Consider the following 26,055-nt stretch of genomic DNA (forward strand, 5'->3'; position numbering starts at 1 on the left):
TGACTTTTTAGTGTGTTTAATGATTAAAGAGAAATGGCAAAATTCCTTACAGAAGTGTGCTTTAGCAACCAGCCCCCTTAACCCGGTGAGAACAGCTTGTATAACACGACTTGTTCCGTCAATGGTGTCAAGCGAACCCTGGACTCAGAAAAACGCGACCTGGAAGAAAGAGAGAGAATTGAATGCCATTAGCTCTTTGAATCTACGATCTGTTTTCCTTCATTTGTGTGGTTATTTATATATATATATATATATATATATATATATATATATATATTAGAAATTTGCAGCTATGCATAGAAGAATGCCCAATGCATCTGTCAGCAAATGGTCTTTTTCGCAAGCGATCGCGATGGACACATGTCAAATATAGCGAGCGGCCACCGCAAATGGAGCAAGCGTTTCAAAGGGTTGGGCTAGATGACTCTTCGGGTCCCTTCCAACTCTTATGATTCTAAACTTGTCAGCGGATCATTGCAAGCCACACGCAAATACACAAGCATCTCATTGACCCCAAGATGAATACCAGAAGAGGTAACTTGGATCTTTTGTTACCCACAAAAACGATGAGAGATGTTGCGTCCGAGGCACTGCTACATCAGGGATGGGGAGCCTGAGGAAGACCTTTCTGCCAGTAAGACCCATTTGACAGTGGAACAGACTCCAACAAGAGATGGCAGGCTCTCCTTCCTCCGTTGGAGGTTTTCAAGCAAAGATTGGGTAGCCATCTGCCATGTGTTTATAGCTGAGATTCCTGCATTGCAGGCGGCTGGACTAGATGCCGACTCTACAAGTCTATGATTCTGTGTTGCTGGACCCCCAGCGCCTCCAGCAAGTAGCATGGCCACAGGCTGCGTGAGAAGAGCCTGCAGGTTCAGGCCAGTGGCCCATCCAGTCCACTTCTCCCCACGGCCAACCAGATGCCCATTACAGGGAACCTGCAAGCAGGATCTGAGCACAAGGAGGAGGAGGAGTTTGGATTTGATATCCCGCTTTATCACTACCCAAAGGAGTCTCAAAGCGGCTCACATTCTCCTTTCCCTTCTTCCTCTCCCACAACAAACACTCTGTGAGGTGAGTGGGGCTGAGAGACTTCAGAGAAGTGTGACTAGCCCAAGGTCACCCAGCAGCTGCATGTGGAGGAGAGGAGACGTGAACCCGGTTCACCAGATTACAAGTCTACCGCTCTTAACCACTACACCACACTGGCAAGAGTGCCATTCCCTTCTACACTTCCCAACAGCCGGTATTCAGAAGCATCACTGCCTCCAACTGTGGAGGCAGAGCCACTGATAGCATTTGGAGCCTCTTTTAAATCCACGTGGGTGGCCGACACCACTCTTGTGGGAGGGAGTTCCACAGCTCAACTATGCGCTGCCTGAAGAAACAATTCCTTCCGTCTGTCCTGAATCTTCCAACCTCTGAAGATGCCCACAAGTTCTCGTGTTACAGGGAGGGAAAAACCTCTCTCTGTCCGATTTCTCCGTGCCACGCATAATTGTATATTAGTCTATCCCGTCACCTCTGACTTGCCTTTTCTCCGAATTGAAAAGCCCCAAAGGCTACCACTTTCCCCCAGTAGATGAGTCATTTTGATCCCCTTGATAAATTTTGCTGGAATGATGGGTTTTGTACACCCACCGTGCCTGGAAGACCACCGGGGTTCCTCACCCCTGAACAAAACTCTTTCCCCGATGGCGCTCAGTTACAGAAAGCCACAACTGAGCGCATGCCATTTTTTAATCATGCGCGTCCCCCCCCCATCTGTGCAAGCCACGTGCAGGGGCCACACAGGATACGGGCCAGAATAGCAAGAAAGGAGGGTCCTACCTCCCCTGAATGGCGCCGAATATGGGTCTCATCATTTCCCACTGAGGCTCCACATTCTCTGTGTGGCCACTGCAGCCAGCAAGGTCTTAATCCCTAGCCCAACCCGGCCGTTCTGGGGAGAACCAGAAGAAAATGAGAGATATATTGGGTAAGGGGGCAACCCCTGCTTTTGTCACACTTAACATGCATTGGGCTCATGGGCCGAGTACCAGGCCTTGGGGGACCTGTATAGAGGCTGCAGCTGCTGTTGGGCTTCAATTCCCAGCAGGCTGCAGTGGAATTATGGGAGTTGGAGTCCAGCATTGTCTGGAGAGCCAAAAGGTTCCCTCTAGGCATTGATTTCAGAGAAGAGAATCTGGTTTAAGGCAGCAGCGGAAGAGCAGAATTTAGAGAATGAGATGGGGCCTCCCAGTGCCTATCTATTTTCATTTTTTTATTTCTGCGTGTCTATAACCTGCTCTTCACTGAATATTTCCAATCCCAAAGCGGTGAGCAATGAGATGAAATAATGATTTTTTTAAAAAGTACAGAAGTAAATGAGAACGGTGTAACAAAAATGACAGAATCTGTAAAGATAACAAAGAAATGAACTGCACCGTCCTAAGCAAGCACACCGAAAGTGCAGAGAGGACAATTAACACCTCCCCCAATTTAACCAAATTACTAGGTAAAGAGAACAGGGCAGTCAAACACCCCAAACAGCCCGTTCCCACTCCATCTCATTCTGGGGGCAGCCCACTCACTCCTTCTCTGCCCCCCGCACAACTATTTAGGTAATTTATATATTCACTTTCACTTACGTACCTAAACCACTGAACTACAGTAGCCTCTGAGCGGTTTACAAAGATGGGTGTGTGAGCACGCATTCTGTCTTAAGTTAAGTATACCACCTTTTGCACAAGCTGCAGGGCGATTTACAACAGGAGTAAAATAAGGCTGAAAACCCCCCATAAAGGAACAGTCCTTGAAACGGTGAACCAACCACAGCTGGCCTTCAGCCAACTCCAGCCCCGCCTGCCTTCTTACAACCAATCAGAACTACTGGTTCTAGCCCCGCCTACCGTTTTGCTCTGGCTCCTCCCACCGTTGGTCTCCCTGCTTTCCACCCTACTGGGCACCGGTCACCACTCTCTCCAACAACAGGTGACTGCCCAGGCTGCGCCCCACTTCAGGGGGAAAGCCCGCCCCCTCTTGTGTGTTGAGATTCCTGAACTGCAGGGGGGATGGACTAGATGATCCCTGGGGTCCCTTCCAGGTCTGCAATTCTATGATTCGAAGGAACTGGGCCCTGTTGCCCAACTGCCTTGACTGTTCTGATGTTCCTTCTAAAGTTCAGCCAAAATCGGCCCTCCTTTAACCCAACCTCATTAGTTCTGCCCTCCAGGGCAGCCGAGAACTGGGCCTTTTCCCTTTTCCGTGACGTGACAGCCCTTCCGACATCCCACCTCCTTTCAGCAGAATCCCAGCAAGGACGGACAACTTAGCTCCAAGTTAAGCCCCGCTGGGAAGGCTGAAAGGACAGAGCCAGCAGTAAATCACACGAAAAAATCCCATGATCTGCACAGGGGAGTCAGGCCTAATGAGCACAGCAACTCATCTCTGGTATGTCTTGCCCCATGAAGCTGTTGTGGAGACTGAAGGTCCGTACCTTCTCACAGCTGCCTAAGTCCCCTCCTCTCCAGGGTTTTTCCTACGCGATCTGAGAGTACGCCTGCGTTGACGCTAATTCCTTCTCTGCCCTTTTCATGCCTCTCCTGGTTCTGGGAGACCAAGGGGGGAGAGCAGCTTCTTGCAGCAGGTGTGATGGCCTGGGAGTCAGACTCAGATGCTGAACCTGAGGGATCCCAGCCTGCACAGGATTCCCCGCCTCCAGAACCAGCTGAGCCAGGACAAGGGCTTGAGCCTGAAGGGATCCCCACCTGTGCTGGATCCCCAGGTGCAGGCACCAGCAGAGTCTGCTCTGGCTCCTGATGGGAGGGAGGACCCATTGCCTGCAGGTGCTCCACTCCCAGCCTCATCAGAGGAAGCTGAGGCAGCCCCTGGGTCCAGTAACCCACCAGCCTCTCCTGAGCTGCAGAGGCTCAGGGCAGAGAGGCAAAGAGAGCTAAATGCTTACAGGAGGAGTGCTCGCCTCCAAGCCCGGAGGAGAGGCGAGTCTCCAGAGGATCGGGGCCGCCCTAAGCATAGGGCCAGATAAAAGCCAGCCAGACCCAGCCCAAGTTGCGGGAGCAACTTAGCTGCGAACGTATGCTTGACCTGCAACCTCGTGCCTGCACCTGCCTTGGACCTTGACCTGCTCCCTGCCTCGCTCCCTGCCGGACTGACCTCCTTTGGACCCCTAGACCCAGGACTGGACTTGGACCTCGCTTCACGGGCAAACCCCTGGAGCCAGCACAGCAGAAAGGGAAGACCCCTGTCTTCCCTTCCTGCTGCAATAAGCTGCTCTCTCCCCTTGGTCTCCTGTGCCCCTCTTCATTCATCTCGGCCTCCTGCTCCAGCTTCCACCTCTCATTCTGGACTGCTCTCTGTGTGACAGCCTCTTCCTTCTCACTAAGCCCCGTTAGCCCTTCAGCTTCCGACTTCTCTTCCCGGTCTTCTCCCTCTGACCACTCATGTCACACACACCCCACTCCCCGGGCTCTGAGCCTTCTTCCTTTGGGGGTTTCTCTGCTGGTGCTTCCCACCATTCCTCTGCTGCCTACCAGCTCCATCTGGTACGCAGGATGAGACCCTACCTGTCCTCAGACTGTCTCGCCAAAGTGGTGCATGCTCTAGTTATCTCCCACTTGGACTACTGCAATGCGCTCTACGTGGGGCTACCTTTGAAGGTGACCCGGAAACTGCAACTAATCCAGAATGCGGCAGCTAGACTGGTGACTGGGAGCGGCCGCCGAGACCACATAACACCGATCTTGAAAGACCTACATTGGCTCCCAGTACGTTTCCGAGCACAATTCAAAGTGTTGGTGCTGACCTTTCAAGCCCTAAACGGCCTCGGCCCAGTATACCTGAAGGAGCGTCTCCACCCCCATCGTTCAGCCTGGACACTGAGGTCCAGCTCCGAGGTTGGCCTTCTGGCGGTTCCCTCCCTGCGAGAAGTGAGGTTACAGGGAACCAGGCAGAGGGCCTTCTCGGTGGTGGCGCCTGCCCTGTGAAACGCCCTCCCATCAGATGTCAAGGAAATAAACAACTACCGGTACCTGAGTTTTAGAAGACATCTGAAAGCAACCCTGTATAGGGAAGTTTTTAATGTTTGATGTTTTATCAGGATTTTAATATTCTGTTGGGAGTGGCTGGGGAGACCCAGCCAGATGGGCGGGGTATAAATGATGAATTATTTTTATTAGTCCAGCCAGTTCATGCCAATGGCTCACCTTGATCACGACGGCCACCAGGATGCCCAGGATTGCAAGGATGGCCAGCCCAATCTTGCGTTTGTTAAACTTCTGCAGGACAAAGAACTTGGCCCAGTCTACCTTCTTGCGGCTGTTGGGCGGGTAGCGGAGGCTGTTGACAGCTTCCATCTTGAGGGCCCGGACAAGGCAGGAGCGTTGGTGGGAGAAGGTCTCAAAGCTGTACCGGCCGTGGTAGGCCCCCATCCCGCTGTTACCTGGAGGGTGGGGAACAATGGCAAGCAGGGGTTGAGCATGGGGGAAAGAGCTGGTACACTTCCTTTGACCTTGCAGGAGCAAAACAAAAACCCATCAAGTGGGAGAGGGAAGCTGGGTAAATTGATCTGCCAACCCCCAAGTCACTAGCCCTCAAAGCAATTAGCCTACAGAGCTGTTAAAAAAGAAAGTAACTAGTCCTCAGCCAATGATGTATAGCGCTGCCGAAAAAAGTCGCAAGTCCTCAAGCTGCCAAGAAAAAGAAAACCACAAACCATCAAACAATATATAGCTCTGCAAGAAAAGAATCCAACTGTCAGACTGAGAGTTAAAGTATATTCCTTCATTTCAATGAGACTACTCTGATTAAGACATTGCCAGATACAACCCATTATAATTTAGTAATAATTATGGTTATGATAAACTGCTATTAAATAAAACTGGTATAAATAACGTTATGATAAATTAGCGTAAATAAAAACAACATTTGGTTATATTAAGCTAAGTGTGTAATAAATTATAAACAAGCATAATTTATATAGCACTGTATGTTCAAATTGTGTTAATACGTTCATTTGTTGAAACGGATTTCAGAGCAGCGCGCAATGTGGGTAAACTAAAGGGACCCCTGACCGTTAGGTCCAGTCGCGGACGACTCTGGGGTTGCGGTGCTCATCTTGCTTTACTGGCCGAGGGAGCCGGTGTACAGCTTCTGGGTTATGTGGCCAGCATGACTAAGCCGCTTCTGGCGAACCAGAGCAGCGCACAAAAACGCCGTTTACCTTCCCGCTGGAGCAGTACCTATTTATCTACTTGCACTCTGACGTGCTTTCAAACTCCTAGGTTAGCAGGAGCAGGGACCGAACAACGGGAGCTCACCCCGTCATTGCGGGGATTCGAACCGCCGACCTTCTGATTGGCAAGCCCTGGGCTCAGTGGTTTAGAGCGCAATGTGGGTACAATGCTGTAAAATCCTGATGTTGGCCAACTTGAGGAAGGACCATGGATAAAAATCACAAAGCATACAGAGGGAAATCACGTGAATCTAAAACGCCTGGGCAAAGCAGGATCAAGGGGGTGCCAGTCTTTAGGGAGGGTACTCCTAGTTCACAACAGCCCTGTAAGGTAGGCTGCCATAAGTAACCTCAGAAGAAGAGAGGGGGCCAAGGCAGAGCAGCTTGCCCCAAGGCATGAGGCTGAAGGCAAAACTCCTCCTGATTAGGAACGTCTGCCAAGGAAGACCCCATCCAATCCCATGTCCTCCCCTGCCATCTTGGCACACACACACACACACACCCATGTCCCTGAGGGGCGACTGACTCACCAACGCCTCCAAACGGGAAGCCTGGGAGAGTGAAATGCATCAAAACATCGTTGGCCGTCACTCCACCGCTGGAAGTCTCTGCAATCATCCTTTTGATTATCTGGGAGGGAGGGATAAAAGAAGGAAATGAGACCGCAAGCTCTAACCAGCTCAACCTGTAACAGATCCATCAACTTGCTCTTTGGCTGATTAACTGGCAGGATGGAATAAATAACACCTCAATATTTTGGGGAGGCAGGTTTGGTTCCGCTGTGCTACCGGAATGGGTTGATGACCGAGACCCTGAACGGAATTGGGGCCAAGTTCCTGGTGTGCAGAGTCCTACACAGCTCGAAATCGGGATGCCCTGATCAATGGATCACTGCGGTCCGGGAACTGTCCCCGATGCAGTGCAAGGTGGTGGAAAGGCTCTCCGGGTGCTACAGGGAGCCCCAGTCCCCCCTTGCCAGCAGCTCCTCCTCTGGTAGCGAAAAGAGCGGCGAGACGTCCAGCGAGGAGGGGCAGAGTTCACAGGGGAAAGGGAGTAGAGGCTCTGGGGGTGCAAGAGAGACCCAACACTCCCCGAGTCCCGAGGGCGATACAGGGGGAACGCAATTTCCGTCGCCCCAAAGACGCCGCGGGGTGAAAAGAAAGGATGGAAGGCAGGGTTTTCGTATACCGAAACTCTCTTGTTGGGGGTCAGAACCGGAAGGGGCCATTCCCGGATTCTGACACCGCTTGATACAGACATGAACTTTTTAGCTCTGCACTGTACATAGTTTGTGCAATAAAATCGTTAAAGGAAACAGCGGAGTCCTGGCTGCTTACTCATGAGCAACTAACCGAGAACCTTACAACTGCAGATATGATCTTACCAGGAAGTCTGTTCCATACAAGGTTAGAATTCTGGAGCTCCCTCCCATTAAAAATCAGAAAGCAGCCTCTTGGTCCCTGTTAGAGACTTTTCATCTTCCAACCGAGTCTTCTAATTGACATCTTTATATGGCATCTGCACTAGATTTGAAGTTTTGTGTGTGTGTGTGTGTTTGTGTGTGTGTGTGTACACATGCAATTGCTCAAACTGTTATATACCGGTATGTATTTTGCTTCTACTGCATTGTGAAAATCGCTTCCAGAGGCATCCTAGGAAGTTATTCATGAACAAAATAAAGTGTAAGAAATTGTGGATTTGATGCTGTTCGTGAACTGCTTCCCACAAACCGTCTCAATGCAACATCACCACGAAAACAATTTAAAACGATCCCACAAACATTTCCGTATGCGAAAAGTTTCAAGTCCAGTGCCGAGACAGACTGGGATAAAGGAGGAATAGTAATAACCGTGGCTTTTAAAACGCCAAATTCATGCTCTCAGTGGCTACCAGCCGGAATGGCTACTCTCTCCACTGCTGGGGGCAATCTGCCTCCAAGTACTGGTTGCTGGAAACCACAAGAGGGTAGAGTTGTTCATGCGTTCGGATCCTGCTTGCAGGCTTCCCGCTGGGGCATCAGGCTAGCCACTGTGAGAACAGGAAGCCGGACTAGAGGTTCCAAACTCTTCTGGTTATCTTAATAACAACGACCGATGGACTGAAACCCAAACGGTTTGCAACCAGCACTGAGGCCAGAACGAAGTGGTTTGTGGTCCCGAGAGACTTGACCCGAGGAGCTCTGTCACCCGAGTGCGAAACCCGACCTCTGAACTCTTACCTTCTTGTTGTCGGCGAAGACGTAAAGGGCCAGGGGCTTCTCCCGCTCGTTGATGAACTGGATGGCGTCGTCCAGGCCCTTCACGGTGACGATGGGCAGGATGGGGCCGAAGATCTCCTCCTGCATGACCTTGGATTCCCGGTTGACGTCCGTGAGAATCGTTGGTGCTGGGAGAAGAGAGAGGAATCCAGGGCGGGAGGGGAAAGGGCAGGGTAACCTGTTCAGACGTGGAGGTCGGCAGAAAGGGACAGTGTGGTGTAGTGGTTGGAGTGTTGGATCTAGACCTGGGAGGCTAGGGTTCGAATCCCCACTCAGCCAGGAAGCTCACGTGGTGACCTTGGGCCAGTCATTGCTTCTGAGCCTAACCTACCTCGCAGGGTTGTTGTGGGGATTAAATGAAGTGATGCAATCCCTGCAAGACTAATTGCAGCCGTTAAGAGTCCTCAACAGGTTTTCCACACCTATCAGCTGATCACCCATTCCCACCACCTTTCTGAGTCATACCCCTCCCCACTCCCTCACTATATTTAAGGGTCTGGTGACTTCTGTTTCAGTGTATCTGAAGAAGTGTGCATGCACATGAAAGCTCATACCAAGAACAAACTCAGCTGGTCTCTAAGGTGCTACTGGAAAGAATTTTCTATTTAGTTTCAAATAAAATAATGATGATGATGATAATAATAATATCACCCCAACATTTCTGCATGGCAATATTCAGCCTGAGGATCCTACATGGCAAGGGCGTGGTACCCAAGTGGCTGAGTGAGCCTGATGCCACAGGAGTCGTCTTATAAGGGAGCCTCTTCAGTATCAACTCTGGCCAGGTGGGGGCGCCACCTTGCTGCCCATTTGTTGCTCAAGTTCCGCCCCCCCCCCTCTGATGCCGAGGTTCTGAACAGCACACCTGTTCTGAAGGGCCCACAAGGGTTGTCTAGTTCAACCCCCTGCAAGGCAGGAATCTTTTGCCCAAGGCAGGCGGGGCTTGAACCCACGGCCCTGAGATTAAGAGTCTCATGCTCTGCTGACTCAGACAACACCTATGTCTTAAAAGGAGGGGGGAGGCTTCCTTCCAGTGTGAGAAATGAAATTTGGGGTGGAAAGCTGTTTGCAATTGTTGCACATATTTCTATTAAAAATTAGGTTGTTAAAAATATATATGCACTTTTAAAGTTGGCTAAAAGGACTGACTGATCCATTAAACACAGGACATTGCCTTATATACACGGTCAGACTGCTGCTCTATCTAGCTCAGTATTTCCTACACTGACTGGCAGCAGCTCTCCAGGGTTCCAGACACTGGGGGTGGGGGGCATTCCCAGCCCATGCTAAGATGCTGGGGGTTGAACCTTCTGCATGCAAAAGCAGACGCTCTTACCACTCGGCCACAGTTCTTGAAAACAAAGCAAGATTCTGGTCCTCATGGTCTGATTTATAGAGGAATGTAGGAAGCTGCCTTTTGGGGAGTCAGAGCAGGGGATTGAACCCTCAGCCTTCTGCAGGTCCTTCCCCTTTTGCAGCATTGCTGTAAACACCCTGTTTTTAAGCACATGTTCCAAAGGCACAACAACACGCTCTTTATCCACCCACCCACCTGATTCATTCTTCCTCCTCCTCCACACAGAGGAGTTATGCAGATTGCGTCTTTCCTTGCGTCCGAAAAACACCGCGCCTGAGATTCAGAACAAAACTCAGATCCCTCCCGGCCTTACCTATAAAGCACGTTGATTCATCCATTTCCCCGCCGTAAGCAATCTTCTGCCCTTCCAGGAGGCCCGCGAGTCTCTTGAAATGCCGTTTGTTCACAATCCTCTCGTAGTCCGGGGATTTCTTCACGTCCTCGCCGTAAAAGTCCTGCCAGGGGAGGGTCAACGAGGCCACGTTGGCTCAGGGTGGCCGGGAGGGCTAGCCTCCTGGTTTTTTAAAACTTGTTTTCATTTTATTGACTTGTTAACAAGCAAACAAACAGAAAAGGGTGGACGCAAGGAAAAAAAGAGACTCAAAAACTTTAAACCCCAAAGCGTCACAGCCTTGGGGTTCCCAACGCCCTGGTATTACCGTTCCAGGTCGTTGGCTTAGAAATGTGATGGAACAATACAGTCGTACCCTGGATCCCGGACGCCTTGGTACTCGGACATTTTGGCTCCTGAATGCCGCAAACCCAGAACTGAGTGTTCTGGTCTGCGAATGTTCTTTGTTTTTGTTTTTTTATTAAAAATTTATAGGATTTTCCAATTACAAGCACAAATCAGTACATGGTTAAACTTTTCATACTCCGCCCCTCTCCCACCGTGGGGAGCAAAATATTCAAACCCCTCTCTCACAGGAGCACATAACCTTATTCCACGTTTAACCTCATATTATACTAGAATCATTGCTTAAACCCAACCCCTTTCCTGGGCCAGGTATTCATACATTCAACAAAATCATCTTTTACACTGACTTCCCCAAATCTCCCTCCTGTTGACTTCAAAATAATATGTAATTTCCAGTTTTCCACACATCTTCCAAACCTAAATTAAACCACATTTCTTTCCTCCTTAACACCTTTATAAACTTGTATATTCTGTATTTTATTACTAACATTTTCTTTTCTTCCTCCACTTCATTGTACTTCTGCACCTTCCTAATTCCTTAACCAAATTTTTCCCCTTCCCTCCTTTCGGCCTCAAAAATTTGGCTGATTTTTATTACTTAACATTTTCATTGTCCAGTATCCATATCCATTTGTCCAAACCATTTATAACTAAAATACTTTATAATAAGTCCAGTCTCTTTAACCTACTCCAACCCTTTCAAAAAACCCAACCCACAAGTTCTTTGGAACCCGAATGTCCGACAGGGCTTCCGATTGGCTGCAGGAACTTCCTCCTGCAGCGAATCAGAAGCCTCGCTTTGGTTTCCGAACATTTTGGAAGTCGAACGGACTTCCGGAACGGATTCCGTTCGACTTCCAAGCTACGACTGTAAAGCCATGTATCCTCGATGGCACGAGGTGCCTGTGAACACAACTGCCCGATTCTAACACCTCACCTTCAGCGTCTTCTTAATAGTCTCGACTATTTGGTTTTCGATGGACGGGTCGCACAGAATGTAGTCGGGGGCGATGCAGGTCTGTCCGCAATTCATGTATTTCCCCCACGTGATCCGCCTGCCGGGGAAAAGGAGGAAAGAGAGACCTGAGATCTAACGCCATGGACTGGTGTCTTCGGAGAGGTAAACCTTTTCAAAGGGCGGTGGGGAGGGGGATTTTGCTACTAAGCCCGGTCTGGGCTACAGTACCAAGACATTGCAGCGTTGAAAGAGAATAAATTGCCAATGTGCAGCCTTTCTAAGACATCTAATCATTGCTGGGCCATACCATTGTCACGGGTGGGACACTTGGACCATGTTTTTTGGGGTCACACATGTGTAACAATGTAAATATACATAAAAATTAACAATCAAAATTTAAACTATGTTCTTAATAAGATACTGAACATTTTACTAATTTTTTATTATTTTTATGGATATTTTTGACAATTTTATTAAATGTTAAAGTATTGTCACGGGTGGGACAAAAAAAGGACATGGAGCTTGAGATAAGTTAGATTTATGGAAAAACTCTGTGAGTTGGGAGGTGAATCAATGATAAACTCAGCATATCTGTTTAAATCAATGTTTATTGGTTACAACTATGCAATCAGAAATTAAGTTTAAGAAATTTAACAATACAAAATTGAGGAAAAAATGCTGTCACGGGTGGGACAGTCATCAGAAAACTTTTAACTCGCACACTTCTGTGAAGACTACGTGGGTGGACTTTTGAAAAGAAGGTCCATAAACTAAACTTCTTTTGTCTTTGGCTTAAAAAAAAATGGTTAGACTGCACGTTTGGAATCTTCCTCACCAAAGTCCAGCGCTCATCTAGCATTCTTATCAGCCCCATTTTTCATGGAATGGCCCTGCTGTTTCGAAGACTGCATCCTTTGGGGTTCCCCAGGGCCTCACCCACCCACAACGGCACGCTAGCCAGGCCTGATGCACAACTGCAACACCAAAACTTATATCATCAGGGATGGGGGAACCCCAGGTTGAGAGGCCAACTGTGGGCCTCTGGACTTCCCCGTCCGTTCCTCCTAACTCTCCCAGGGCCAAACATCCCTTGCTGGAACCTCCATGAGTGTTTCTGCTTGGACGGAGTGTAACCTCGAATTTGGATCACGCCTTCTGCTCCCTTGGATGCAGAGAGAAAGCGTGCAGCCAAATGCACAGAAGTACAAAATTCTCCCTCCTGCGCTGCCCACTTCTGGCATGCGCCGGGGCCCAAAAAAACCTCCCCCTGCCCGAAAGTGGGCTCAGATTTCCAGAACGCATCAGCTGTTATTTTCTTTGAAAAGGGGAGGAAGAGGGAGAATTTGAACTTTGGCTCCCCTGCTCCCGATTGCTCAACGCAAGCCAATGATGCAAAATACATCCAAGCGGGTTAGATTAGAAGCAAACAAACGCTCAGGGAAAGAGGCAGCCTATGTCATAACGCTGTTAACACCCATCATTGTAACGTAACCGCACTTGGAATTTTCTCCTGAGCTGGATTCAAGGCTTAGAACGAAGGGCAATTTCTCAGATCCAGCAAGCAAACAGAAGAGGGCTGTTTCACCACTCATAGGGCGAAAGGCCAGGAGCCCAACAGCAGGTGGCGCCAGAGCCCACGAAAGAGCAGAGCCCGCTGTTTCTAGTTTTGGCACCTCCTCCCTGCTGAGGTCTACAAGGGGCGAAGGAGGAGGAAGGAGCTGATAGGCACAGCCCCCCAGGGGCTGGTTGGAAGCAAGGAGGCAGGCAGGAAGGAAGGAAAGCCAACGGAGGGCAGGCTGTGATTGGTGGGCCAGTCTCCAGTGGGGATCTCTCACATCATTCCCTTGCTTGGGAGGCTTCCGGCTAAAATCAACTGAGGCCCCAAATATCTGAAAGGCCAGCTCATTCCCTACAGGCCCTCTTGGGTGCAGAGATGAGCAGAGAAGGCTCTCTAGAATAATAAGAGTTGCAGAGTTGGAAGGGACCCCCCAGAGTCATCTAGTCCAACCCCCAGGAATGCAGGAATCTCAACTAGATCATACATGACAGATGGCCATCTGACATCTCCATAAAAACCTCCAAGGAAGGGGAATCCACAACTCCCCGAGGGAGACCGTTCCACTGTCGAACAGCCCTTGCGGTCAGAAAGTTCTTCCAGATGTTTTAGTCGCAACCTCCTTTCTTGTAACTGGATCCATTGGTCCAAATCCTACCTTCCACAGCGGGACAAAACAACCTTGACCTACCTTCCGTGTGACAGACAACCCTTGCGATCAAAGCTTTCCAAACACATTAGTGTGTTGGCTACAGTGTCCGGGCGTGCCATGCAAAAGTTCCCCGCGTTCCTCCCGGGGCTGGAAACGGATTAAACTCCGGTTCGCTGGTAAAACTGAATTACAGTGTGGCGAAATGATGTGAGTCTATAAAGTGTGTCAAAACGTGAAGTCTGGGAAGCTCTGCTTTAGATATCGGAAGATGGCTATCTTATCTCCTCTCATCTTAAGGCGGCTAAACATAGCCAACTCCCTCTTAAGGCTTGGATGCCCTTGATCACATTGGAGGCCCTACTCTGCACATGTTCCACCTTGTCAATATCCTTCTTAAAATGCGGTGCCCTAGATTTGGACACAGGACTCCAGGTGTGGTCGGACCAAGGCAGAATATAGCGGTAACATTTACTTCCCTAGATGTGGACACTAGACTTCTGTTGACGCAGCCTGGAGTAGCATTAGCCTTTTTCGCTGCTCATGTTCAGCTTGTGGTCCACTAAGACCCCTAGATCTTGGTAGTTCCTCCACCCACAGGGGCTTGAGGGGTGGTGGCTCAGCGGGAGAGGGACTTCTTTGCAGCAGCCCCTAAGCTGTGGAACCCCCTTTCCACAGATGTATACCTGGCACCTTCATTATACAACTTTCAGAAAATGCTGAAATCTGCTTTTTTGACGCCTGGGGGGCCCCTGATTTTAGGACCCACCTTATATCTTATGGTTGCAAACTGTTTTACATGGTGTGTGTTTTTTTCATTAAAAAAAAAGTTTAATGCCTTGTGGGATCTCTTTGGGAGAAGAAAAGGCTCAGGAGTAAACCCTACACAAATCCAGAGTGGAGTCCCTGAGACAGTTGGATGGTGCTGCCAAGCTGGTGCCAAACATCTTGCTCCGCTTTCCTTAGGACCACATCAGCGAGGGCAAGGGGGGGGCCTTGTCACCTGGGCAGTCCAAGACCTCCCTACCCACTGCCAGGCTTGCACCCCAGAGAGGTCACTTCATTGCTTGCCTGCGAGTGTGCCAATTGGAGAACAGCCTTGACCAAAGGTGTCGTGGGCTTTGAAGACACTTGAACTCAGGACGCAAGGGAGAAACGCGCTAAGAGGAAGGCACGCTTGGCAAATCCACGCCGGGATCAACTCCCGCCCGGAAACCTAACATCCCCACAGTGGAAGGACATGTGGATCCAGAACTGGCCTCCACAGTCACTTACGGACTCATTGCTAAAAATGTGTTTATGGAAGACAATCTGACTCGGCTACGAGGGATTGCCAAAGAAGAAGACGACGACTAACGCAGTGCTTTTTGCCAACAAAGGTCCATATAGTTAAAGCTATGGTTTTCCCAGTAGTAATGTATGGAAGTGAGAGCTGGACCACAAAGAAGGCTGATCGCCGAAGAATTGATGCTTTTGAATTATGGTGCTGGAGGAGACGCTTGAGAGTCCCATGGACTGAAAGAAGATCAAACCTATCCATTCTTAAAGAAATCAGCCCTGAGTGCTCACTGGAAGGACAGATCCTGAAGCTGAGGCTCCAATACTTTGGCCACCTCACGAGAAGAGAAGACTCCCTAGAAAAGACCCTGATGTTGGGAAAGATGGAGGGCACAAGGAGAAGGGGACGACAGAGGACGAGATGGTTGGACAATGTTCTCGAAGCGACTGGCATGAGTTTGGCCAAACTGCAGGAGGCAGTAGAAGATAGGCGTGCCTGGCGTGCTCTGGTCCATGGGGTCACGAAGAGTCGGACATGACTGAACGAATGAACGAATGAACAACAACAACAAAAACAACAACAACAACAACAACAACAACAACGCAGTGCTTTGACTTCACCCCCGGAGTCACACACCATTGTCTCTCGAGGCAGACGGATGCCAACAGCATTTTAATGCCGCAACCTGCCCCGGGACGTTGGGGTGATGGCTGGGTAACAAACAAATTTGAAACAATAAAGTATAATAATGTAAGTGGGCTGCAAATGGACCCTGAGCTGCAGAACCATGGCAGCCCTGGCTCGAGCGCAGAGCGACCCGTTGCAGAGCTCACCTGCACGCCATGTCGATATCGCAGTTTTTGTCGATGTAACAAGGGCTCTTCCCTCCCAGCTCGAGGGTGACAGGCGTCAGGTGCTTGGAGGCAGCCTCCATGACGATTTTCCCCACTGTGCTGTTGCCTGTGTAGAGGATGTGGTCGAACCGCTGCTTCAGAAGCTCTGTGGTCTCCGGAACCCCTCCGTTGATAACCGGGAACAGCTCCTGGCGGGGAACACAGGACAGAAGCGTGGCTTAGAACCGGCTCGTCTCCCATAAGAGCGAGGGGAGCGGGTGGGGAAATAAAGTTCCAGTCTTTCCAATATTTTCGTGAGAAATCTCCAGGAGATGTTATCGAAAGCTTTCTCAGCGACAATAAATACATAAGCTGCCATTTTTCCTGGGAACATATCTAGATATTCAATAGAGTCAACCACTAATCTTACATTATCACATATCTTCTTTCCTGGTAAGAAGCCTGCTTGATCTTGGTTAATATAATCATTCATGTCGCTTTTAACTGGAATTTAGGAACAGTGCCAGGTTTTTTGGGGGGGGGGGGTGGTGTCTGATTTCGTTTGCGCTGAAAGGCAATACACGATTTGCACTTCAGAAACAGAAGCGCAAGATGCCAGATTTTGCAATGAGCACACCCCGGGGCAAAGTGTGCAGAAAAATGCATATGAATAACATGCAAAATACTTGGGTCAGATTTGGGAAAGCTGGTTTGCAAAAACGTGGGTATTAGGACAATTTGCATACCAAAATGTGCACAGGAGGTAGAATTTAGAGTCAAATTCTAATGAATCTTCATGCACATTTAGAACAAACAAACTCTTGGAGAAATTTGGCCCTTGTGGTCTCTTCCAACTCTATGATTCTATGAAATGTGGAGAACTGAATATGCAATTTTTCTCGTTTGCTGATACTTCGTTGAAATCCATCTAAAAGCACTACATGTGCTAATTAATTTGGTAGTTAATTTCCATTTCACACTGTGAAATTTCGACACTCCAGCATGTTGGAAACTGCTTTTGGAGCTCAGTACGGTAGACACACAAAAAAAGACAAAATTAAATACGGGACTGTTGGATTTTGAAGCCTGACCTCAGCATAAGACACATCCAGATCGGCTAGTCAAACCAGATTGTCAAACCGGTTGCAGCTTTTTAGCAACCGACGCCAAAGCGCACCTGCCTTCGGCTTCACAGTCCTAAGTACCCGTTTAAAGACAGGGCTGGGAAACGGTTTCTCAGCCCGAGGGTCTCATTCCCTCCCAGGCAACAATCCAGGGACCGCATGCCAAAAGAGGTGGGGGCAGGAAAAGGAGGGAAAGTAGGGAAACAGCAGCGATCCTCCTCCTCTTTGGTTCAGGGGGCTGTGTTGCAACTGTGCAGAAGGTCAGAGGTTTCGACACAGCAAGAGGCTTTATTGCAGCACAGGGGCACATGCAGGCCAGCCAGGGCCGGAACGAGGGGGCCAAGCATGACTTCGGGAAGATCCCGGGGGCCAGACAGAGAGGCCTGTGGGCCAGATTTGGCCCCTGTGTCCTAGGCTCCCCCACCCCTGGTTTAAAACAACAGCTGTTTACAAAGCCTGTCAAGCAGAGCGTTTGGGGGCTCATTAAGCTCGACGCTATTCCCTCTACGGTTGTTATCCAAACTGCCGTTTCACTATTTAATTGTTTCTTCCTGGTTTTATGTTGCTAATACTGCCATCTTATGTACTGCTTTGCTATCAGACAGAGCAGATGGTTTTACACATGACAGTGGGTGTGGAGAGGCTGCTTTTAGAAGTTTTTAATCCCCCCCTTTTCTTCTTCTTCTTCTGATGATAAAAAAGGTTGTTTCCAAAATGGGTTTTCAGAGGTTTTAATAGGATTCTGCTATTGGCATGTCTGCCGCCTTTGGGAGGAAGAACGGGGAAATTTGTTTAATAAATATATTGCACAGTGTTGTGTTTTGGGGTCAACTCACTGAGTTCCTTTTTCCAGAGAGAGGAGGGGAAGGCAGGACATATAAGTTAATAAAATAATAACAATAAGTAAATAAAACAGAAGTATGCTTTTGGGGGGAAGAGTATGTAATAATTATAAGATTATAATTATAATCTTATTATACTATATACTATAATTATATATTATATATATTATATAATATAATTATATATTATAATTATAATTATAATCTTATTATACTATTTGCTGGACTTCAGTGCTCTCAGGGCCAATTTAAACTGTGCTGGAGAAGAGGTGGGAATGTCTCGACCCGGCACCCTCCAAATATTGCCAAACTACAACTCCCACCAGGCACGGCAGCAATGGCGACTGGGAGTTGTAGTATGGCAAAATATCTGGAGGATGTGGAGCGTTATGGCAGCGTCGCTTTTCCTCTGGCGAAGAATTTGCAATGGTCAACATGGAGAATTTAAGTTACAGGTGGGTAGCCGTGTTGGTCTGCCATAGTCAAAACAAAATCGAAAATTCTTTCTAGTAGCACCTTAGAGACCAACTGAGTTTGTTCCTGGTATGAGCTTTCGTGAGAAGTGTGCATGCACACGAAAGCTCATACCAGGAACAAACTCAGTTGGTCTCTAAGGTGCTACTAGAAAGAATTTTCGATTTTGTTTTGGAGAATTTAAGGCCTTAACAAAACAAAGCACTGTTCCACCTGAAGAGAAATCAAGCGCTTCTGGATCACAAATCTGACGCCAAGCCAGGAGATTGGGCCTACCTTGTCCAGGTACTGAGGGAGGATTTCTTCGAAGAGCTTGGCCGTGTGTTCGCTGACCTCGGACGGCTTAAGCACAACAGCGTTCCCTGGAAGATTCGAGGAAGGGGATATTTGTTCCAAAGTGCAGGAAGTGGAGAAGGGGGAGCGGTTGGCTGCTATTCTCAATGGCTGTGTTATACCCCAAAGATCAGAGGCCCCTGAATACCAGTTGCTGGGGAACACAAGGAGGACAGAGGGCCTGCTGAGCTCAGGATGGGAAGCTGCCTTATACCGAGCTATACCACTGGCCTATCTAGCCCAGTAATGTCGACACTGGCCGGCAGCAGCTCTCAGACACAGGACAATTCCCAGCTGCAACTGGTGATGCCGGAGATTGAACCTGGGACCTTCTGCATGCCAGACAGGAGCTCTGCCGCTGCCCTATGTCCCTACCTAAGCAAGGAGGCCAGGACAAGGCAGTTCGTTGGTGCGATGTAGAGGCCAGGCTCTTGAGAAAAGGGGACCCCCACCCGGGTTTTCAGGACAAGCAGTTTCGTGGGCTGCAAACAACTAGGCTTGCACGACCCCAGCTCAGGCAGAACCACAGGAGTCGGGAGAGAGAACGACGGCTGCAATCGTAAACCCACCAACCTGTGGGTCGGCCCCACTGAACTGAGTGAGTCTTTATCCCTGCAAAGGCTTCTCTTCCCTCCCTCTTGGACTGAGCTTTCCCCAGCGCTGTGGTTTTCGTGCCTCCAAACAGCTCTATGTCCTCATGAGGACTAGAAACATTCCCCCTACTCCCATGACTGGGCTTTAAAAGGTTCTCTACCCCCTGCGCCACACCGACGGAAGAACCGCCCACTTACCTGCGGCGATGGCCCCAATGAGCGGCTGCATGATGAGGATGAAAGGGTAATTCCATGCCCCAATGACCAGGACCACGCCCAGCGGCTCATGATGGATGTAGGTCTCATCAGTCATCGTCATAATCGTCTTGTCCACGTACTGAGGGGCAGCCCATTCAGGGAGTTTGTCCACCATCAGAGAAATCTCCCCCAGAGCGCCCATAATCTCGTAGCTAAAAGTGTTGAGTTCGTTCTGTCCGGGAGTCAAGAGGAGGTAGCATGTATTAAGAACGATCGGGGACCACAATAATCTCGTGAATTTCATCGTATTAATAATAATTATAAGAATAGCAAACCAGCAACCTAGCCACGTATTGTTCTATTTCTTAAATCTATACCCTAAAGCCTTCCTCCCAGGGCAACATTAATATTAGTATTATTTATGATATTATTTGCTTATTATTATTTTTACTAGCCAGTAGCCAAGCCCAAAGAAGAAAGGGGAGGATCAATAACATGGGATGGGGGACGCCTGGCTTCACAGCAGTGCATGTGAAAAGGGTCTAGGGGTTTTAGTGGACCACAAGCTGAACATGAGTCCACTGTGTGATGCAGCAGCAAAAAAGGCTAATGCTATTCCTGACTGCATCAACTGAAGTCTAGTGTCCAGACCAAGGGAAGGAATGGTACCGCTCTCTTCTGCCTTGGTCAGACCCCACCAGGAATACTGTGTCCAGTTCTGGGCGCCACAATTTAAGAAGGATGTTGACAAACTGGAAGGTGTGCAGAGGAGGGTGACTAAGGAGATTGAGGGTCTGGAAACCAAGCCTTATGGGGGAGTTGGGGATGTTTAGCCTGAAAAAGAGGAGACTGGGAGGAGATACGATACTCATCTCCCTGCATCCCCAAATATTATAGTACTTTGGGAACAGATGAAGTTTCCAATTTGTCTTCAAGGGCAGCTCCACGTGGGGAGCCTTGCAGCAGCCCGATCTTGAGGTTGTTCTTGATTTAATTGATTACCTGCCGTTCACCCTAACGATAACTTCCGGACTGGATTGCTGCTGCCCTCAAAGAGAACTTGGAAAAATCAACTGGTCCAAAATTATGATGATTATTTTAATTTATTCTCTGCCCTGTACTCCAAGGTGCTAGGGCAGGTTAGCAACACCTTGGAACACAGAACAGTTTAAAAACTTACAATAAAAAAGTACCATCATAGAAAATATGGGGGGGGGGGTGTCCCCAAACATTTCCCACCTGGGCCCTGTTGCCAGAGGGCCCTGGCCTCAGATTTCCCCCCACCCCACATACAATTCAGTAGAATTGGAAGGGACCTCCAGAGGCCATCCAGCCCAACCCCCTGCAATGCAGGAATCACAGCTCCAGAATCCCTAACGGGCACTATAGGAAGACACAGCCAGCGTGAAACAGACCTTGTGGAGGTCGGCCATGAGGGCTGCCGCGATTTCCTTCTCCTTCTCCTTGATCATCTTCTTGAGGGCCAACAGCTGCTGGATTCTGAATTCCAAGGGCCGCGTCTTCCTTGTGTTGAAAGCTGCCCTGGCCCGATCCACGGCTAGCTTGATTTTCTCCATGGCTCCTGTGAGGCACCTGCAGGGGAGACAGAAAGGTTTGGATCTGAGGAGGTCCCTCGGAAGCTCAACTTGACACACACTTTGGAGAGCCTAAGCGGAGTGTGAAAGTGAAAAGGGAGGGCTCTCCATTGTCACATCCCACAACTCCTTCCAGAGCCAAGCCTTGCTCCCTAGGCTTAGGAGGCACATGTGGTTTCTGCTCACACCCACTCCTTAATAAAATGAATCCAGGCGGGGCACGCCCTCCCCCTCCGGTCACATGCTGGCCCAGACTGGTTTCCCAGCAAACCTGTGGGTTTAGAATGTCAGAAGGAACCAGAAACATTTCACCAGGCACAAGTCAGCAGGAGGGCTTATTCACTGCATTCATCTCCCATCTTTTTCTCCCAAGGAGTCCGTGATTCACACCCCCTCCTGAGTTAATCCCCACAGCGACCCTGTGTGAGGCAGGCGAAGAGGCTGCGACTGACTCCAAGGTCCCCCAGATGAGCTTCCTGACTGCGTGGAGGATTCGAACCCTGATCTCCCAGGTCCTAGTCGGGCACTCTAACCACTACACCACACTGCCTTCCTGGAGTCTTCCTCCTCCTCCTATGGGGCAGCTCTCATTTGGCAAACATAAAAGGGGGAAACCAAACGGTCACTTGGAGGAGGATCTGAAATATTCCCCTTGAAGCTTGAATTTTGTTTTATTCTGGATTGTTTGGCTGGGTGCTTTAATGTGTTTTAAACGAGGGAAAGCTGTCCCTGGTGAATTGCTGCCTGCTCTACAGCTGCTTAAACGCACATCCACTGCAAGCCCCCCCCCAAAAAAAACACGCATCTCCCTTACCCCCCTCCCGTGTCCGTCTGGACGAGGCTCCCCAGAGTTGACATCTTTCCCAACCCTTCCAGGCGCGGACTTCCGCCTTCCGGTCATGCGGCCGAGCTCCACCCACTTCCGGTCCCGGACAAGCCCCTCCCCCAGCACGTGCGTCTGTTGATTTTCAATATTGAATTTCCACCCCTCCGCAAAAAAAAGCCTCACGGAAACAGCCCCCGCCCCCGCAGCTCATACAGTACATTTAAAATAATTGCAAAACCCACAAAAGCTTAATCAACTGGCATTTATCAATTAGTGCCGTATTTACTAATTAGTAATGTCGAATTATTATTATTATTATTATTATTATTATTATTATTATTATTATTATTATTATTATTAGAAAGCTACAGTTTATTAAAAGCACGGTGAAATTGCGTGCAACCCAAACCTAGTCACGTTTGCTCATAAGTAAATCTCCCCCGCGTGATCCATGGAGTTTACGCCCAAATAAGCGCGTGCAAGATGAATCCTAAAAACGTATTTACTTGGGAGTAAGCCCCATTGGCCAGAGGGGGATTTACTTCCCAGTAAAGCGACATAGGATCGGGTTGAACTGCATCTCGCTCCTCAGGAGGCAAATCACACCCACCCCGCAAAAAAGCCAGCGCAAACCTAGCTATGTCTACTCGGGTGTAAATCCCCTTTAATTAAACGGGGGGCGGGGAGGATAACTCCCAGGTAAGTGGGGTTACGATTGCAGTCAAATATACCTCCCCTGGGTAGATGAAAGTTAAAAGTTGTCACCTTCTCTCCTCCCACTTTGCTCCTGGGCTTCTAACAGCAACCAGGCAGATATCCACCAGGTTAAGCTTTCCCACTTATTCCATGTCAGGCACAGTTTCACCCAATTTTGAGGGCTGTTAAAAGTAGGTGAACAGAGATGGGAATAGAGGGCGTCAGTTTTAAGAGGGGACAGCCCAGAGGGAACCCTGAACAACACCACCTCCCCCCAAAAAGAGAATATAAAAAACAGGGAAATGTATAGGGTTCAAATGCATATATCTTTATGCACCTTTTGCCTGCAAAATCCACCAGGGTTGCTTTTTCTCCTGCGGAAATGGTGGTGTGGGGAGAAGCCACACCTGTTGAACTGCGGCCTGTGCTGTGTGTGTTCAGGGCAGTTTTTACTCGCACAATACACAGGCTTAGAGAGAAGCACCTTCTGGCCTTTGCTTCACCAATGCGTAAAAATTAAGTCACGTTCTCACAGGGAAAAGCACGTCTGCGTTTTCAGGGCTAGGTGTCTGCTTCCGCAGCAAGAACTGAGTTTTCCCTGCACAAACGCATTCTTAATGCAGAATAACAATCTGAATCAGCGGATAATAATCTAAGTAAACAGGTTTGACTCCTGACAATACAGTTTCACACCCTTTTTGTACATCTCTTCGCGTGTAAGCAAGTTACCCCTGTATATGCCTCTATGCGCCACACCCACCAAATTAAAAATAAAATCACCCCAACTAATGGGTGACCAATGTGGCAAATATCCATGGTCAAAGGTAACAAACAGCTAGATAATATGGTTGGCAGGTTGGGAACGCCAAGAAGAGTATCGGCCGTCCGATTAGGCTAGCTAACCTTTGCTCGCATTATTTCCCGGATAACACAGCCTGGAATGGCGTCTGCTTTGTCTGCTGCAACTTTACACTGCTGCGCTGGTGCCAATTTTGGTATCCAGCAAGGAAAAACAACAACATCACAGCTACAGATAATTACGCGCTCCTTTCTACCAAACTTTGCAATATATATTCCCTATCTTTAACACTTTTAATTTCACGTATTAATGGAAGTTCTCAAAGGGCCTTCTGTGTAGGTTTGTGGCTCAGTTTATCCATTGCTTTCCTTCTGGGGTTGGAGCCAGCCTTCTGCGGGAGACCAGCCTGTCTGGGGAAGCCATTGTTGGCATATTTAAGCTGAGCAACTGCACAACAAAAGGCTGAGGAGACTGTAAAGCAAAACTAGGAGTGGTTTTAATAAAAGGAAAAATAACAGAAAGAACATCACAGAAACATGACCCATCCAGTGACCCACCACCTAGGGTACTGAGGGAGGTACGCAGACCTCCTTATATACCGTACCCGATTGCTGACACACCCCGAATCAAGACAAACTCAACATCACCTGCTGCACTGTCCCACAGCTGAAAAACTAGGTCAGTTAATTTTCTTCTTTCTTTTAAAGAGATACACATTTCTGTGGAACAGTAATGAACCTTAAACTGTACATTCAACAGCCATGTGGGCCCCGATCCTTCACAAATCATTCACCAGCTGCACTGCTGCTTTATTGGGGTGGGGGGTGGGTGGGCAGCAGCCTGACAGACCCACACTTTTACTCTTCCAAGTGCTTCGGGATTTGTGGCAATTTTCAGTACCCCAGGACAATATTCTTAACTTATTTTTTTTAAAGCCATTTTACGAAATGCAAACATCCATGTAGCTTCACGGATAAAATTGTGAAAAGCAGCAGGGAAGAGAAACAGCAAAAGATAAAGCGTCACCCGCCCTCTACCCTGGTCCACAGAAAGCAACCAAAATACTATGCTCAAAAGGTGCTGTTGGCTGCAGGGATATACGAGCATCTCAGGTAAGTGAGCCAAGCCACACAGGAGGAAGGCAAACCATTGTACCTCAAGAAAGTTACTAGCCATTTTGCTGCTGGGAGTAGAGCAACGAAACAAAACCCATACCTTGCTCAGATGACCTGATTGATTCCCCATTTAAAGGGGCAAAGTGTAGCAGATGGACTTTGCAAGCCTAGGGTTGCCTACTACTCAGAAGTAAATCTTGTCTAGTTATGTGGGGCTTACCATGGCCGCAGCCAGGATTTTTGTTGGGGGAGCAGAACCTCCGTTTGCTATGTATTTTTATTTATTTTTATTTATCTAGAGGGGGCCATCTGCCCCTCCCTGCCCCCCTGGCTACACAGCCTTCTTCCCCCCCCCCCAAAAGGTCCACTTAATAGCACACTCCTGGGCCTGTTTACTCAGGAGTAACTCTCAGTGGGTACGATGGGGCTCAATCCCAAATAAGTGCAGGAGCACATTTCCATCGAAGGCAGTGGGGTGCTTGCTTCTGAGAAAGGATAGATAGGGGGCATGCACGGAAACCATTCCAGCTCAGTACTGCCTGCACTGACTGGCAGCAGCTCTCCAGGATTTCAGAGAAGGGGGCATCCCAAGCTGGAGACGCCAGGGATTGAACCCGGGCAGGGCAGATGCTCAGCCACTGCGTTGCAGCCCTCCCTCTACAAATAAAACAAGATTCCAGTCCTCATGGTTGAATTAAACAGGAACACGGGAAGCTGCCTTAAACTGAGTCGGATCATTGGTCCCTCTAGCTCCGTACTGCCCACACTGACTGGCAGCAGCTGCCCCGGGTTTCAGGCAGGGGCACATGCCCAGCCTGACCCGGTTGAACCCGGGACCTTTTGCATGCAAAGCAGGTGCTCTGCTGAGCTTTGACCCATTCCCCAAAGTTGCCCGACTCGCGCCTCCCATCAGAACCAGCCAGCATGCCCAACAGGAAGGGACAACAGGAGTTGTGACCCAGCCATTTCTGGAAGGCCCAACCTTGGCATAAGAAACATCCTTGTTTCTTCACATAGCAACTCTCTCTCTCTCTTTCTTGGCTCTGAGCTTTGGCCTTCTAAACGAAAAACAAAGTCAACAGAAACCTCTTCCAACCCAAGGTTCCTCTCTCGGATCCGCCCTCCCTTTATATTTTGATTCCCCCCCCCCCAACAAAACAAAACAAAACCCGAAACCCGGCTTTGCTAAGTGGAACCAGCCAGGCAACCACTGCGAGAAAAATAAATCTGTCGATTACCCCTTAAATCACACTTCCGCGCCCTTGCAAAACTACCCACAAACCGCAACACTTTCCTTGCTTTATCCAGGCTTCGTAAAACAAACAAACCGAAAACCTTAATTTTAACATTTTGCAGAGAGAGATGAAGGTTACCTGTCACAAAGCAGCTGCCTTTAAGGGCTTGGGCTGGGCTCTGTACCAGTCTGTAGAAAACAGACCTAGGTTCCTCCCCCCCTGACACCAGCCTTGGAAGAAAAGCCTCAGCCCTCCCACGGCAGGAAATTTGGATGCGAGCCCAGGACTGACATCTGTACCGTATTCTCATTAAAACAGCATGCATGGGGGAAAAAAGAAAAACAGAACGAGGGCAACTCGTTTTTCTCCCCGCGGTGCCAAATGATTTGAGCCTCCTCTACTGTTTTG

At 48.9% G+C, this 26,055-nt stretch overlaps 1 protein-coding gene across 3 annotated transcripts; it reads right to left on the bottom strand.

The window, feature by feature from the left end:
* LOC117059983 (aldehyde dehydrogenase family 3 member A2-like) lies at nt 1-25,878 on the bottom strand. Of its 3 annotated transcripts, none has more exons than XM_033171974.1 (12): nt 25,786-25,878; nt 20,797-20,974; nt 19,382-19,613; nt 18,534-18,619; nt 15,818-16,026; nt 11,481-11,598; nt 10,160-10,301; nt 8,451-8,617; nt 6,763-6,862; nt 5,205-5,440; nt 1,831-1,942; nt 1-159 (listed from the first exon to the last, which is right to left on the bottom strand). In XM_033171974.1, exons 2-11 carry the CDS (start codon nt 20,956-20,958, stop codon nt 1,862-1,864), a joined length of 1,533 nt encoding a protein of 510 aa, XP_033027865.1. In that variant the 5' UTR covers nt 20,959-20,974; nt 25,786-25,878; the 3' UTR covers nt 1-159; nt 1,831-1,861. The 3 variants fall into 3 exon arrangements, with proteins under 3 accessions (XP_033027865.1, XP_033027864.1, XP_033027866.1); XM_033171973.1 differs by lacking the exon at nt 25,786-25,878 and adding an exon at nt 21,791-21,891; XM_033171975.1 differs by lacking the exons at nt 1,831-1,942; nt 25,786-25,878 and adding an exon at nt 21,791-21,891.
* Between the last annotated feature and the right edge of the window lie 177 nt (nt 25,879-26,055).

Source organism: Lacerta agilis, chromosome 15 (assembly GCF_009819535.1).
Source record: "Lacerta agilis isolate rLacAgi1 chromosome 15, rLacAgi1.pri, whole genome shotgun sequence".
In the NCBI taxonomy this organism is placed as follows: domain Eukaryota; kingdom Metazoa; phylum Chordata; class Lepidosauria; order Squamata; family Lacertidae; genus Lacerta; species Lacerta agilis.

Coding starts and splice junctions, on each gene's coding strand:
- LOC117059983 (XM_033171973.1), bottom strand. CDS start 21,834: ATGTCAACTCTGGGGAGCCTCGTCCAGACGGACACGGGAGGGGG. Junction 18,620..19,381: donor CATTGGGGCCATCGCCGCAG/GTAAGTGGGCGG, acceptor CGAATCTTCCAG/GGAACGCTGTTGTGCTTAAG. Junction 5,441..6,762: donor CTTCCCGTTTGGAGGCGTTG/GTGAGTCAGTCG, acceptor CCCACCCTCCAG/GTAACAGCGGGATGGGGGCC.